The sequence below is a fragment of the Squalius cephalus genome, assembly GCF_949319135.1.
Source record: "Squalius cephalus genome assembly, chromosome: 3".
NCBI lineage: Eukaryota > Metazoa > Chordata > Actinopteri > Cypriniformes > Leuciscidae > Squalius > Squalius cephalus.
The window spans coordinates 8803097-8816706 of NC_137124.1; the positions used below are offsets into that span (position 1 = coordinate 8803097).

The 13610-nt window shown below is 38.2% G+C and overlaps 1 protein-coding gene across 1 annotated transcript in view; it reads right to left on the minus strand.

Moving 5' to 3' along the window:
- The window catches only part of chrnb1 (cholinergic receptor, nicotinic, beta 1 (muscle)), a 30604-nt gene that overhangs the window by 2789 nt on the left and 14205 nt on the right, over positions 1 to 13610 (minus strand). Inside the window, exons 7-10 of the mRNA XM_079867678.1 lie at positions 12536 to 12721; positions 11144 to 11367; positions 7197 to 7372; positions 59 to 206 (exon numbers count right to left, since the gene is read on the minus strand). Of these exons, the coding sequence (XP_079723804.1) occupies positions 59 to 206; positions 7197 to 7372; positions 11144 to 11367; positions 12536 to 12721 (734 nt within the window). The remainder of the gene's footprint in view (positions 1 to 58; positions 207 to 7196; positions 7373 to 11143; positions 11368 to 12535; positions 12722 to 13610) is intronic.

The window sequence follows — 13610 nt, forward strand, 5'->3', positions numbered from 1 at the left end:
GAGCTCTGAAGCAGGAAAAGTAAACCTATGGTTCTGGTTGTGATTGTAAATGACTTACAGCCTCGTAGTCTTTCTCGGCCTGCAGTTGCTCTGCGATGTAAGTGATGGCCTCCACGGCTGCCTTGAGCTCTGGAGGAAGACTGAGGAAATGACTCGGCCCGTCAATGAACTTCCTCAGGTCAGTGCATTGACCATCCGTCTGGAACCTGCAACACAGGAGCAATGTCACTGCACACCGCAACCAGTGTTGGGGATTAGCATTACAAGTAGCACACGTTTATGAAAAGATTTCTTTTTTTCAAGGAACTAGTAAAGTAATACCCTGGAAATCCAGAGTTCTTGCGAGAGCACAAGTTGAATTTCGTTAGCCTCATAGCATAATTGCCTAATTAATTTTTTCTTAAATATAACTTAGCTCAGCGAGTTTACTCTGTGATTGGTCGTAGTGTTATCCAATTGCATGCAGTGAGATTTTCAAATGCATGCTTGGTGCCGCCCCTCGAGATGGCCGATTTTCATTAGTCGATGCCAGACCCTTAATCTTTCAGATTTAGGTCTGGATTTCCAGGCTAGTAAAGTAATGCATTACTTTTAAATTTACATCAAAGTTACTTTTTCAAAAAAGTAACCCAAATGTATTGACTGACAGCTTTCCTGTCTCCATGTTGGGAGAAATCGTGAGTACACTGTAAGTGGAGGCGTTGTGTGTGAACATGAGATGGTTATTGTAGTTCTTGACTGAATGTGAGCATTTACTCATCTCACTTGCACTATACAGATTCAGTATTCCTTAAAATGTATAAAAACAGTGAAATGCACTCTGATTACACAAACCTGCAATAATTAAATAATATATTTAAATAAAACAAATGCACTTTATGCATTTAATCTCACTTTATTAACCAATGTCTTTGCTGCTGACCTTCGATGATCCAATTCAGCCATACTAATAAGCTAAAATGACTTTAGATAAACATCCAATTTGTGTTTATTTGTTTTATTGCTGAAGTAAGAGTGTTGAACTTTCTTCTTTTCTCTTCTGTAAAGATGTTAATTTATTCATTTATTCACTTTTGGTGTGAAAATGCCAAAAAGCGAACTTTTTTTTGTTATTACAAAACAAGCAAGAAAGTAATGCAACACATAAAAAGTTCCTAAGTAATGTAATTAGTTACTTTTTTAGGAAGTGACGCAATATTGTAACATTACTTTTAAAAGTAACTTTCCACAACACTGATTTATTCAATTCGGGGTAGGCTTGGCATTATTTTATGTGTAAACTGCCCAGAAACAGTCTATATTACCATACGGTGAACCTGATTTCACCAAGTACCACATGTTCCTGGATCAACAACTTTGTTGATCCTGGAACAACTTTCCAATCAACCAATCAGATTTGAGGGACAAGTTTACAGTTTATGTCAAGTTTAGGCTTAGACCCATGATGAGGTGCATGCTTCAACATCAGTGTTATTCACCTATCATTTCCCTCTGATTTTAGGGAAAAGTTATGGGTAGGGTTAGGTTTAGGGGTAGGAATAGGGTAAGGACTAAAATTTGGGACAGGAGTGTTATTCCAGGATCAACAAAATATGTTGATCCAGGAACATGTCTTACTTGGCAAAATCATGGTGACCATAAACATACACACACTGATGAGAATGCAAGCACAAGGTCCTGTTGAACATACTTACTGTAAATACATACTTCTGCTTCAGGGTAGTGATAGTTACCTTCAAATGTTTGTACAAACATACCAGAAATGTTCGGTTACATATGAACCATATTCATATGCCACTAGTAACACCAAGGTCATGGGTTTCAGTCCCAGTAAATGCATGAACTGTTAAAATACATACTTTGAATGCAATGCAAGTAGCTTTTGGATAAAAGCATCTGCCAAATGCATGTGCTATAAAATATAACTTTATTGTTTGTGGTAAAACATGCTTAAACTGAAAGGGATAGACCAATAGACTATATTTTGTTATCCATATAATGGAAGTCAATAGGAACTGAAACTGTTTGGTTACTGACATTTAAGTAACTCAGGTTTGGAATGACCAAATGATTTTCATTTTTCTGCGTGGACCATTCCTTTAAATATCTTCTTATTTTCTGAAGTTGAAGGGTTGACCTAAGTAAATTTGTATCAGAAATGTATGAACACAGAGTGAAACCTCAGGCAGCAAGTCTAAACGGTGGATCTGATAACTTTGTCCTTGAGAAAAGGGTGTAAGCATTTAAAGCCTTAGAATGCATTGGGCTGTGCACCATTCCTGCCGTCTGTGTGTGTGTGTGTGTGTGTGTGTGTGTGTGTGTGTGTGTGTGTGTGTGTGTGTGTGTGTGTGTGTGTGTGTGTGTGTGTGTGTGTGTGTGTGTGTCCACATAATCCCACAGCAGAAAAAGAGGCAGTTTCTCAAAACTCCCGTGTCAAGGTGACCCGTACCAATGAGGACTGACTGACTAACGTATAAAAACTTCATATAAAGTGATCGTGTCTCTTCAGAAAATTTGGACTAAACGGCTCAATTCATATGGATTAGTTTTACCATCTCTTTATGAACTTTTTGAAGAGTCAAAGTGTCAGTTGCGTAGCTGTTACTAAAGGGATCGGAGAGATTTCAGATTTCATCTTCATTTGTGTTCCGACGATGAACGAAAGTCTTACGGGTTTGGAACGACAAGTAATTAATGACAGAATTTTCATTTTTTTGGTGAACTATCCCTTTAACTCATTCATTTAATCACTCATTCACTTACTGTCATACTTATTCTTTCATTTAAAACCCTCACTCAATCATTCAGTCAGTCACTCTGAGTCATAATCTTTCTCTTTTTTCCCCCCAAATCTGTTTTATGCTGATGGTGTAACCCACCCACCCATGAAATCCTTCCAATGTGCTGATGAAATGCTTATCACCGCTGATGTGTTGCATTCCTCTTTTGAGAATCTGTTCACTAACATCTGTTTCATTATGAATCCCCTCTCTTTCTTTCTCTCCCACTGCTCCTCATCAATTTTCCAGATATTCACCTCCCCATCCCACCACAAGGGGTCAGTGTGACTCTTCATTCCTCACCGCTCTCGTCTGTGTTTGTGTATTCAGGTGCTGAAACAGGAGCTCATTGCAGGTAGTCTGTGGTTCCCCAGTGAGCTTCAGTGACCCGAGAGGAACCCCATTAGACTGAGACATACGTCAATGCCGGGCGGAGAGACCAGCCGATCGGGAGAAGAGCGCAGAGGAAAGCTTTAACCCAGCAGAGGAGTGTGTTTAACATCTAGCATGTACCTTCACTATGGGGCTGTTTACACCTGGCCACTTCATGCGTTTTCACAGATCGGATAGCTATCTGATTTATCAAAACGATTCCATTTACACCTGGTCACATAAATGTGTTTTTGCGAAACGGATTTAAATCCGATCTTCAATTCCCGCGCTATATGCAGATTTACTGGAGTGCACGTCACCGAAAGCAACAGATATGAGCTGCATTTTATAGATCATCAGCTAAAATTTCAAAATCAAAGTCCGCAATAAGAGAGAGCGGCAACAGCCCTGGTAAGATCATTTCCTTTCTTTACTTTTAATGATGATGATTGTGTGTTAAGCGTCTGCGTCTTACTTTCACTTTGATTTGCGATAGTTTGCACATTGGCTTGATGAAGAGATGCTCAGCTTCTCATCTGTGGTGATGCGTGTTCCAGTAGCGTCGTCATATCTGGCTATAACATATAGCATATAACACTCTCACACGTTTATTTTTTTAGCATTTTTGGGAGGAGTACAATTTGCATATGTGGTTTCAACAACCAGATGCATTTACACTTGTCCAGTTTCATCTGGAATGTGGCCCAGACCACCTCCTGAAGTGTTTGAGCGATCGGATTCAAATCCGTCTCGAATGCGTTTCGGAGGGCATTTACACCTGGTCTTTTCACGATCGGATAGCTATCCGATCTGAGAAAACGCATGAAGTGGCCAGGTGTAAACAACCCCTTAGAGCCTGGAACAGCATTAACATGATCACATTTACGCGTTTTATCCAATGCGACTTAAGCCCTATTCGCACTGGACAAGTACCTGGTGACCTCTAGCCATTCGTCATAATTGCCAAGGTTGTCTGTGATCTTAATCCCGTGCGAATGGGCCATGTCTGTGATTTGTAAAGTAAAAATTCCCCCGCAAATGACCTACCATATTTCCCCGAACACCGAGGTCCTGTGATAATATTAGTCCCGTGCGGATCGGCATCTCTGTGATTTGGCGGGGTCGTATAAAATTTGTTCAAGGTTTTTGTTTCCTGTGTGCCTTTTATCCATCTTTCGTGAAGAATGAAGTGTTTTGATCATGTCATATCGCTGGGTCATATCGCTATACACCACACAACTATACAATTTGCAGAAAGATAAAGCTGAAAACCATGTTTAGATGGAGATGAATGACATGTATAGCAGCATGCGGGTAAGGAACATTCTTCTGATTATGATATATCATACAGCTAGACCAATAATGACAAGACATTTCCAAGCAACAGTCTATTGACATCATATCCGGGAGATAAGTCAGTAAATTTGAGTAAAATCACAGGCTAATCCCGTGCGAATGCGCCACACGAAATTCAGATGTGGGGGTGGGGGTAATTTCTAAATCACACGAGATCCCCAGGTAGTACCCCAGTGTGAATAGGGCTTTACATTGCATTCCAAGGTAGGCCAACACATTTTTTACATTCGTATCAGTTCTTGCTTTCCCTGGGAATCGAACCCATGACCTTGGCGTTGCAAGTGCCAACCCTCTACTGTTTGAGCTACAGGAAAGCTCACAGCAAGTGATAAAACATAAATAAAAAAATAGCATAATGTTAAGATTGTAAAAAAAAAAAAAAAAAAAAAAATTCTCTAAATCAAAAGCATTAGCTACAATCAGATGCATATCCAGAATGGCAAGCCTCAATCTGATTTACTGGCTTATGCACAACTTTCTGGAGTCAGTGAGCACAATATTTCATCAGTTATTCGGGGAAGAACATCACCAGAAGGCTAAAATGAGCGAGGAAGAACTAAATCACTGGATTTTTCAAAGTTTGCAAGGTTCATGGCACTGAATCTTTCAGTGAAATAATTAGTATATTTCATTTAGGAAAAAACAGAAGTTCTGAACGAAGTCTAAAATGAATTTTCCACAAATGTCTTTGATGTCATCAGTATAACTGATGTACAGCAGCATTATTTGACTGCAATATCGTGCCAGTCTAATATTGTGGAATGATTGAGTTCAGATTTACACTACCCTTTAAAAGTTTGGAGTCAGTACGATTTTTATTTTTGAAAGAAATTTAATCTTTTATTCAACAAGGATGCATTCAATTGATCAAAAGTGATAATAAAGATAATATGTCAAAGATTTCGATTTCAATGAATTCTGTTCTATTAAATATTAAAGCAGCACAACTGTTTCCAACATTCATAATGATGCTTCTTGAGCAGCAAATCATCATATCAGAATGATTTCTGAAGGATCATGTGACACTGAAGACTGGAGTAATGATGCTGAAAATACAGCTTTGATCACTGGAATAAATCACATTTTAAAATATTTTAAAATAGAAAACAGTTATTTTAAGTTGTAATAATATTTCACAATATTACTGATTTTATTGTATTTTTATCAAATAAATTAAGCCTTGGTGAACAAAAAAACATAAAAAAAAATCTCACATTAAAAAGCAAACTGTGGTCCCATGGTTGCAGCAAACGTTTTACATATCTTGACCTGATTAAGTCAGATGGCAATAATCAAAGTCTGGCTAGTGGCTGCACAAGACTAGCAGAGTATTAAATTAATGAAAGAAAAGGTCAAAGGCATCCTCAGCCAGTCTTGGAGATTTGTTCTTCTTTCATCCTCCCTCCTCTCTTTGTACATCGACAGACACAGATGACTAATCAGGAAAGACTAATTTGACTAAACCATGGTGGCAATGCTGCCAAAACACGCTATAAAACCAATTAAAAAGCAAGATACCACTGCCTCATCGAATTTCTCTTCCTCATCTTTACTCTCTCTCACACTCTGTCCTGTCTCGATTTCTCCTCCCTCCTCTCTTGAGCCTGATGCAGGCCAGGTCTAATGTGTCAGAGCCCATTTGTGCTGATCGTTATTATTTTAGTGATGATTTCTTCCCTTTTTTTCACACGCCCCACATACACATACACCCCAGATACACACAGAGAAATTCCCTGGTTGAGATGATTTAAAGTGTGTGAGAGAGAGTAAAGGATTAATCAAACCCTAAGGCGTTCAGCCATGTGCTCGCTCTCTCTCTCTCTCTCTCTCACACACACACACACACACACTCTGAGACCACTAGTGAAAATGCCTCTATTTAGCATTTTTATAATTAAACAGGCTACATTTTTTGCATGAACTCCAAGGAAACAAGAACATCTGACTGTCTGTATAAAAGAGTCACATGATCAATGTTACACATTTAGCTATGTGATTCCCCAGCTAACAAAGACATGTTCTAAGAATGTTTTGCCAACGTTCACATTAAGTTATAAAAACATTATTTTTCAATGTTCTCTGAACATCCAGTTTTTTCTTGGTCATGCGAATGTTAAGGGAACATTCCAGTTACTCATTTAGCAAACAGAAAATGGAACATTTAAGAATGTTTAGAGAACATTATAAAGTACTGTAACAAGTATTACATAAAAAAATAAAAAAAAGTTAGAAGAACATTCAACTAAAGAGCGATGCATAAATAATATTTTTGTGCAAAAGTTTTGAGAACGATTTTAAAAACCAGATAACTTTCGTTAAAAAAGTTACTAGAATCATGTTGGCTCATAACTTTGAGAGAATCTTGCCAGAATGTTCTGTTCTGTTAACTGGGTAGTGACTTAGATATAGTGCAAAAATTTAAATAGTTAATTTTTACATGCAACTTCTTTGTTTGGTTTAGATTTTTGAGTCCCAGATTTTCAATGTGTCCTGGGTCTTTACAGGTGCCTCCAAAATAATCATAATGAATCCTTCTATAGATTCATTACTGCATACATAATATACTCTCCACCTGTGCTCAAGTGGTGACACTTATCTCAAGAAAGCAGCCTATTCATTCATTCTCACTGACCCATTTGACCCATGACCCTAATGATCTGAGACCTTCTGATAACCCCAGAGGCTCACCTGTGGGGTTTGGGGAAGAGGAAGTTGGTGTTATTGGGCTTGCGGATGAAGTACTCATCTGCCACTCTGCTGATAGCTTGGATGTTCTCCTTTTTGGAAGGTTTCTCGAGAAACAGAGGGGTTTCTACTTTAGGTCGCAGCATCCCCAGGTATGGAGGCAACATGTGGATGAAGATCTAGAAGAAATGCACAGTTAGAATCTTATTAGATACACAGCTGCAGTAAAAACATGCCCATTAAAGGATTAGTTCACTTTCAAAAAAAAAAATTGCTGATAATTTACTCACACCGATGTCATCCAAGATATCCATGTCTTTCTTTCTTCAGTCGAAAAGAAATTAAGGTTTTTGAGGAAAACATTCCAGGATTTTTCTACACAGAATGGACTTCAATGGCAACCAACTATACCAATGTTCAAAGAAGCTTCAAATGTCCGTCTCAATGCAGCTTCAAAGTCTCTACACGATCCCAGTCGAGAAATAAGGGTCTTATCTAGCAAACGATCTGTCATTTTCTAAAAAAAAAAAACTATATATATATATATATATATATATATATATATATACTTTTTAACCACAAATGCCCGTCTTGTACCATCTCTGAGATGCGGCACGCATCACGTTGGAGAGGTCACAAAAAAAAAAAAAAGATAATAATCTTAAATTAAAACAAAGATGTCGGACGATTTTGAAGTTGGAGGAGAAAATGAGATGGAATTTTTCGCCCTTCTCACCTTTTTGAACCGGAGTACACAGACAAATAACTTACAGTAGATAGATGACGTGACGCATGACCTTTCCAACGTGATGACGCAGTACGTGTCGCATCTCAGAGATGGTACACAACGAGCATTTGTGGTTAAAAAGTATATATATATTTATTTATTTTTAGAAAATGACTGATCGTTTCGCTAGATAAGACTCCTATTTCTCGACTGGGATCGTGTAGAGACTTTGAAGCTGCATTGAGACGGACATTTGAACCTTCAAATTGTTGGTTGCCATTGAAGTCCATTATATGAAGAAAAATCCTGGAATGTTTTCCTCAAAAACCTTCATTTCATTTTGACTGAAGAAAGAAAGACATGGATATCTTAGATGACATCGGGGTGAGTAAATTATCCGCAAAAATATGAAAGTGAACTAATCCTTTGAACCTCAAGTTCTTCTAATTCGGAAATATAAAGACTTTCAAATATAGCAGAAACACATTTATGTGTTCTGAAGAAAATGTGAGTGGAGGGAGATTGCTAGTGCAAACTTAAAGGCCCCTACTTCAGTGCAAGTCCACTGGATTTTTATTATATATAATAAAAAAAAATATATATATATATATTTATTATATATGTCAGGCAGCAATGAAAATTTAGGGTTTGAAAATTAAAGTCTGCATGAAATGGAAGTGGAAAAGACTTGCGTACGGTCGTCTGCCAGAAGCTAATTATTTTAGTCGATAAAGTTTTAAATAAAATATTTTTACTTCAGAAGGCCTTTATGAACCCCTCAGAGCCGTTTCGAGCACTTTTATGACGGATTGATGTGCTTTGATGGACTTCCAAAAAATATATACCCATTGACACCCATTACCACGCTTGGAAGAGCCAGGACATTTTTTTAAATAACTCCGATTATATTCGTCTGAAAGAAGAATGTCATATACACCTAGGATGGCTTCAGGGTGAGTAAATCGTGGGCTAATTTACATTTTTGGGTGAACTATCCCTTTAATTAAAAGCACTACAGTGCTTCTTAAAACTGAGTGTTGAGTTGTGTAGAGATGGCTGAGTCCTCACTTCCTCTGCATCACTTCACAAAGGATCTAAAAGAAAGAGGCAGACTGCATTCGCCCAGCACATCATCTTTCAGCCTTGCATCACGTGTCTATTTTCACATGGCCTTGCTGTTACGAGTGAATGTCCTGCAAAACTGAACTGAATCTGAATAAAGAAATGCTGCAATATATAATCTTTAGAAATACATGTAGGGTTGTGCTTGAGACGGGTGTGAATAGAAGGTTTAAAAGGGTCGTTGTGGTGTGATGGAGAAGCCGTGACTCTAATAATTTTAAATAATGTCGAGCTTACAGCCATCGATAAAGGTTAATAGTCTAACATAATAGGCTGATTTTTGAACAGATGCTTTTATTTTGCTGCACAGTCCGTTTGCTAAACTGAATTTCCTATTTTTAGCCTTTATCTATTCAACATTTTTATCCTTTTTTCATAAGTTTGTAATTGGCCGACAGGGTTGTTTTGGAGTGTCCGGGAATAAAAGAAAATGCTAAATGGAAATGTTTTCTGCATCTGTCATTTTAACAATGTAGCCCTCAATTTGTTGAAAGCCGCTGACTCCACAAAAGTTTAACAAAAGGGTGTGCATCTCATTACAAAAGCAGGCTGATTTTGTGTTTTGCTAATGGTTACTTAACTCTCAACCAAAAATTGAAAAACATTTCTGGTCCAAGAAAGACTTTAAAGATACACTATGGAACTTTTTTTTGTTCAAAATTAACAAAATGTAAATAATGAGTCAATACATTATCAATCCTTCTCCCAAAATGTGTTTTTGTCTTACCCTGATTCACAATGGTAAGCCTATTATAAGTGTTTATGTCTAGACTGGGGATGGTTTTTGCAGGAAATCGTGAACATCCGTCTCATGTGTGTCTCGTCACATCCATAAATGTAGAGAAGTTGCTCCGGCTACTTTGACGCGTGTCTGGTGTGAGACTGACAGAGTTTAGTTTTACGAGTGAGAAAGGTTGACATTGAGCAGTTAAATCTCCATCCTCCAAGAATCACCCGTTTAAACAAACGCCGAACAGAGGAGAGTCTGCTGGAGAAAAGAGAACGAGACAGAGCTCGTAATAAAACAAGAATCAACATTGGCTTGGCTTTTCGGAGATGGCAAGAACTGAAGGAATAAAAATGTTGTAAAAGTGACGCAGAGATGATGGTGTTTTTAATACTCATCAGGTGAGTAAAGTATTTTATTGAACATATAAATAGCCATATGTATCTCTCCAACAGAGTTCATTATAAAGCATTATCTATTGTGAAGGCTCATTTCATTATGGTTGTTGTATCGCTGTGCTGGAATTTATTTTCAAGGAAGTGTTGTGTGTATTAACGGGTAAAGATACAGTAATATCTTCAGCTAGTCAGCTTGAGATCCTTTCCATCTAATCTGGTTATATCTCTTAAAACTATAGTGAATGTTTTATGAGCAGTATAATCATATTCATCCGCACAGTAACACAGAGCCGAAGCACAACCAAAACAATGTTCCTCTGCAAAATGCATGCAGTTTTGGTTTTTAACTGCTAGAGGGCCAAAAGTTACATAGTGTACCTTTAACTATAACTTCATTGATCAAAATTCTAGTTTGTTAAAAGCTGAGTTCATATACGCTTTTCAGATCTTTCGGTCTAATAGACAAAATAAGCGTGTGTAATTTACATATGAACACGACCAGAGACGACTGAAAAACACACTGAGAGCATCAGCTTTAGTTTCTGCTCTGACAGTCACAAGGTCAGCCGTGTGTGTGTGTGTGTGTGTGTGTGTGTGTGTGTTAGAAATCAGGAATGGTGAGAGAACATTGTGCTTGGTATGTTTTTCATCTTCAAACCAAACTTGGGTCTTCAGCCGACAAAGTTTAAATCCGTCTGTCTAAAGCTCTTCCCATAATGTTACGCATTAGTTATACATTCGTCCACATGAGCGTTTACACTACGAAAGCAATCCGGTCGAATGCGTTTTCATCTACCTCTGGAACTGGCCGAAAGTGGACAAGCTAAAAACGTTTTAGACCCTGTTTACACCTGTATTTATCATCGTCCACTTGTGATCCGATCAACCAAAACGCATCTTAATACCAGGAGTAAACAGAGCCTGAGACCTTCTCTGACACTTTGACTGGAGTCAGAGTACTGTCTCCTGTACTGACCTTGCGCACCCAGAGAGGCATTTGGTGTGTGTTGGGGGAACGATGGTGAAGGTTGAGCACCACAACACTGAGGATGACGGAGCAGGTGACCAGGATCATGGTGAACATCAGGTAGTTGACGATAATGGGAACACCCAGAGATGTTTCTGGAACCTTGTTGGCCAGCAGAAGCAGGAAGACAGTTAAAGTCAGCAGTACGTTGATTGAAAGACCCATCTTCTCCCCTGAAAAGAAAAGAGAGCTCCTCTTGATCTACTCGTGCATACACAAGACATACTTATAAAGTCTTAATGTGCTTTTATGTGATTAGGTTAATTGTACTATATAATGGAATTAATAGACCAGACTGTATAAGCAGCGCAATAGGCTTGTACTAATGATCCCTTCATCATTTGTTACACTCTTAATTGGTAGAACTGAAAGATTGATCTTGTTGTAGCAGGAGCTTATCCATGCAGGTAAAAGATCTATTTATAATGGGCAATAATTGGACATTCATTAGTTCAAGGTCAATAAAACCTCAATCTAATAAAAAGTTATTTATATTGGCGGTTGTGTTGAACGACCATTGGAGTTTTTCCACCCGCATTTTAACAACAGCCTGATCGTGCAGGTTTGCTCTTTACAACAGCAGAGTATGTGATTCTTGTCCAAGCTCTTGTCATCTCAAGACTGGACTAGTGGACGTCTAGTCTTCAACCAGCCTAAAGCCACGGTCACACTAGACTTTGAGCATGAGACACTGCAACGGTCATGACATGACGTCACGCTCTGAAGCGTCGTTTTTATAAACATGAATTCAACATATAACAAATAGTAATACACTCAAAATGTAAAAAAAATACAATCTACTCGACTTTACAGCAAAAATATTATTCTAATAATTCAGCCAAGGGGTCACGCCGAGACATATTGTCCTCCTACAGGTCACTCGTCTCCACGTGATGCGAATTCACAGCTCAGAGTTCACTAAACTTGAACATGCTTTGCTTTCGCATGCGTTTGCGGTCAGAAACTTGGCGCTTAAAATAACGCATTTATCGATTAAATTGTTTCACATTGACAAGTGACTGTTAAAAAATGTATTTGTTATTGAACCATTTATTCAAGAGAATGTAGTATGATGCTTCTGAAATAAAAGTCAGAAAGATGTGATGAATTGTTTTTGTAAATATGACTCATCTTATACATCATGTACAGTCTGTTTAAGTGTACGAATTACTTTTGCTCCTCTCTTTGGATAAAAGCTTCTGCTAAATGCATAGCCTAAATGTAAATGTATTGATGTGCATTAATTTGTGCAAATTAATTCTCTTCTAAGTCTTTTTTAACCAATCCTGGCACCAGTTTTGAAATATTTAAACAAAAAAAAACAGAGCAAAGACTCTTTACCTGCATCAGGTGGCAAGTAGAAGTTAAAGATGGCAATGATGGTGATGAGGATACAGGGCACGACAATGTTAACCACGTAATACATGGGCTTCCTCTCGATGATCAGGTAGAAGGTGATGTCCTCATACAGGTCCTCTCGCATATTCTTCTGAGAAACTTTATGACGAATGTGCCATTCTCCACTCTCTGGGATGACAGAAGATGTGATGATGAGAAAAACAAACTGGTGTTTGTCTCTGTGTGTAGGTGTAGTGTTCAAACAATACAATAACATTATACAACATTGCCATTTTGAGTGCAATCAACCAGTCATTAGGTGATTTTTTTTTTAAATATAACATTTTTCAAGTATTAAGTGTATTAAAACATCCCATTAAAGAGGACCTATTATACTACTTAACATGCTCAACTTTCTTTAGTGTGTAATGTTGCTGTTTAAGCAGGAAAATGGTTTGCAAAGTTGCAAAGCAAAGGCAGCTCTTCTCCATATCAGTGTCACTGTTTCTGAACTCCCTGAAACGCCTCCATTGTAGTCTTGAGTTTTCTTCCAGGAATGAACATGTCACAATATTCCTCATTTAAATAATTCCTGCCCAAGGCATACGCAGAATAAAGGGATGAGGCCTGGTTGAGTTAGTTAGAAGTGTGTTGAAACCAAGCGGAAACCTGTCTCTCTCTTGAATCCCGGAAGGGACTTAAACTGCAATTCATCGACTGGCCACTAGAGACCGGCTGCAAAAGAGTCAATCCCATAGACCCCCCATGTTAATATGCCCAACTTTACAGCAGAAAAAAATATGTTTATTGGGGGGGGGGGGGGGGGGGGTAAAGGGATATTTCGGGATAGTTCACCCAAAAATGAAAATTAGCCCATGATTTACTCACCCTGAAGCCATCTTAGGTGTATATGACATTCTTCTTTCAGACAAATACAATCGGAGTTGTATTAAAAATCACCAAGAGAGACCTTTATTAACCCCTGGAGACACGTGAAGCTCTTTAATCGTGAATAGATGTCCTTTGATGGACTTCTAAAAATAGACAGCCATTCACTCCCATTATCAAGCTTGGAAGA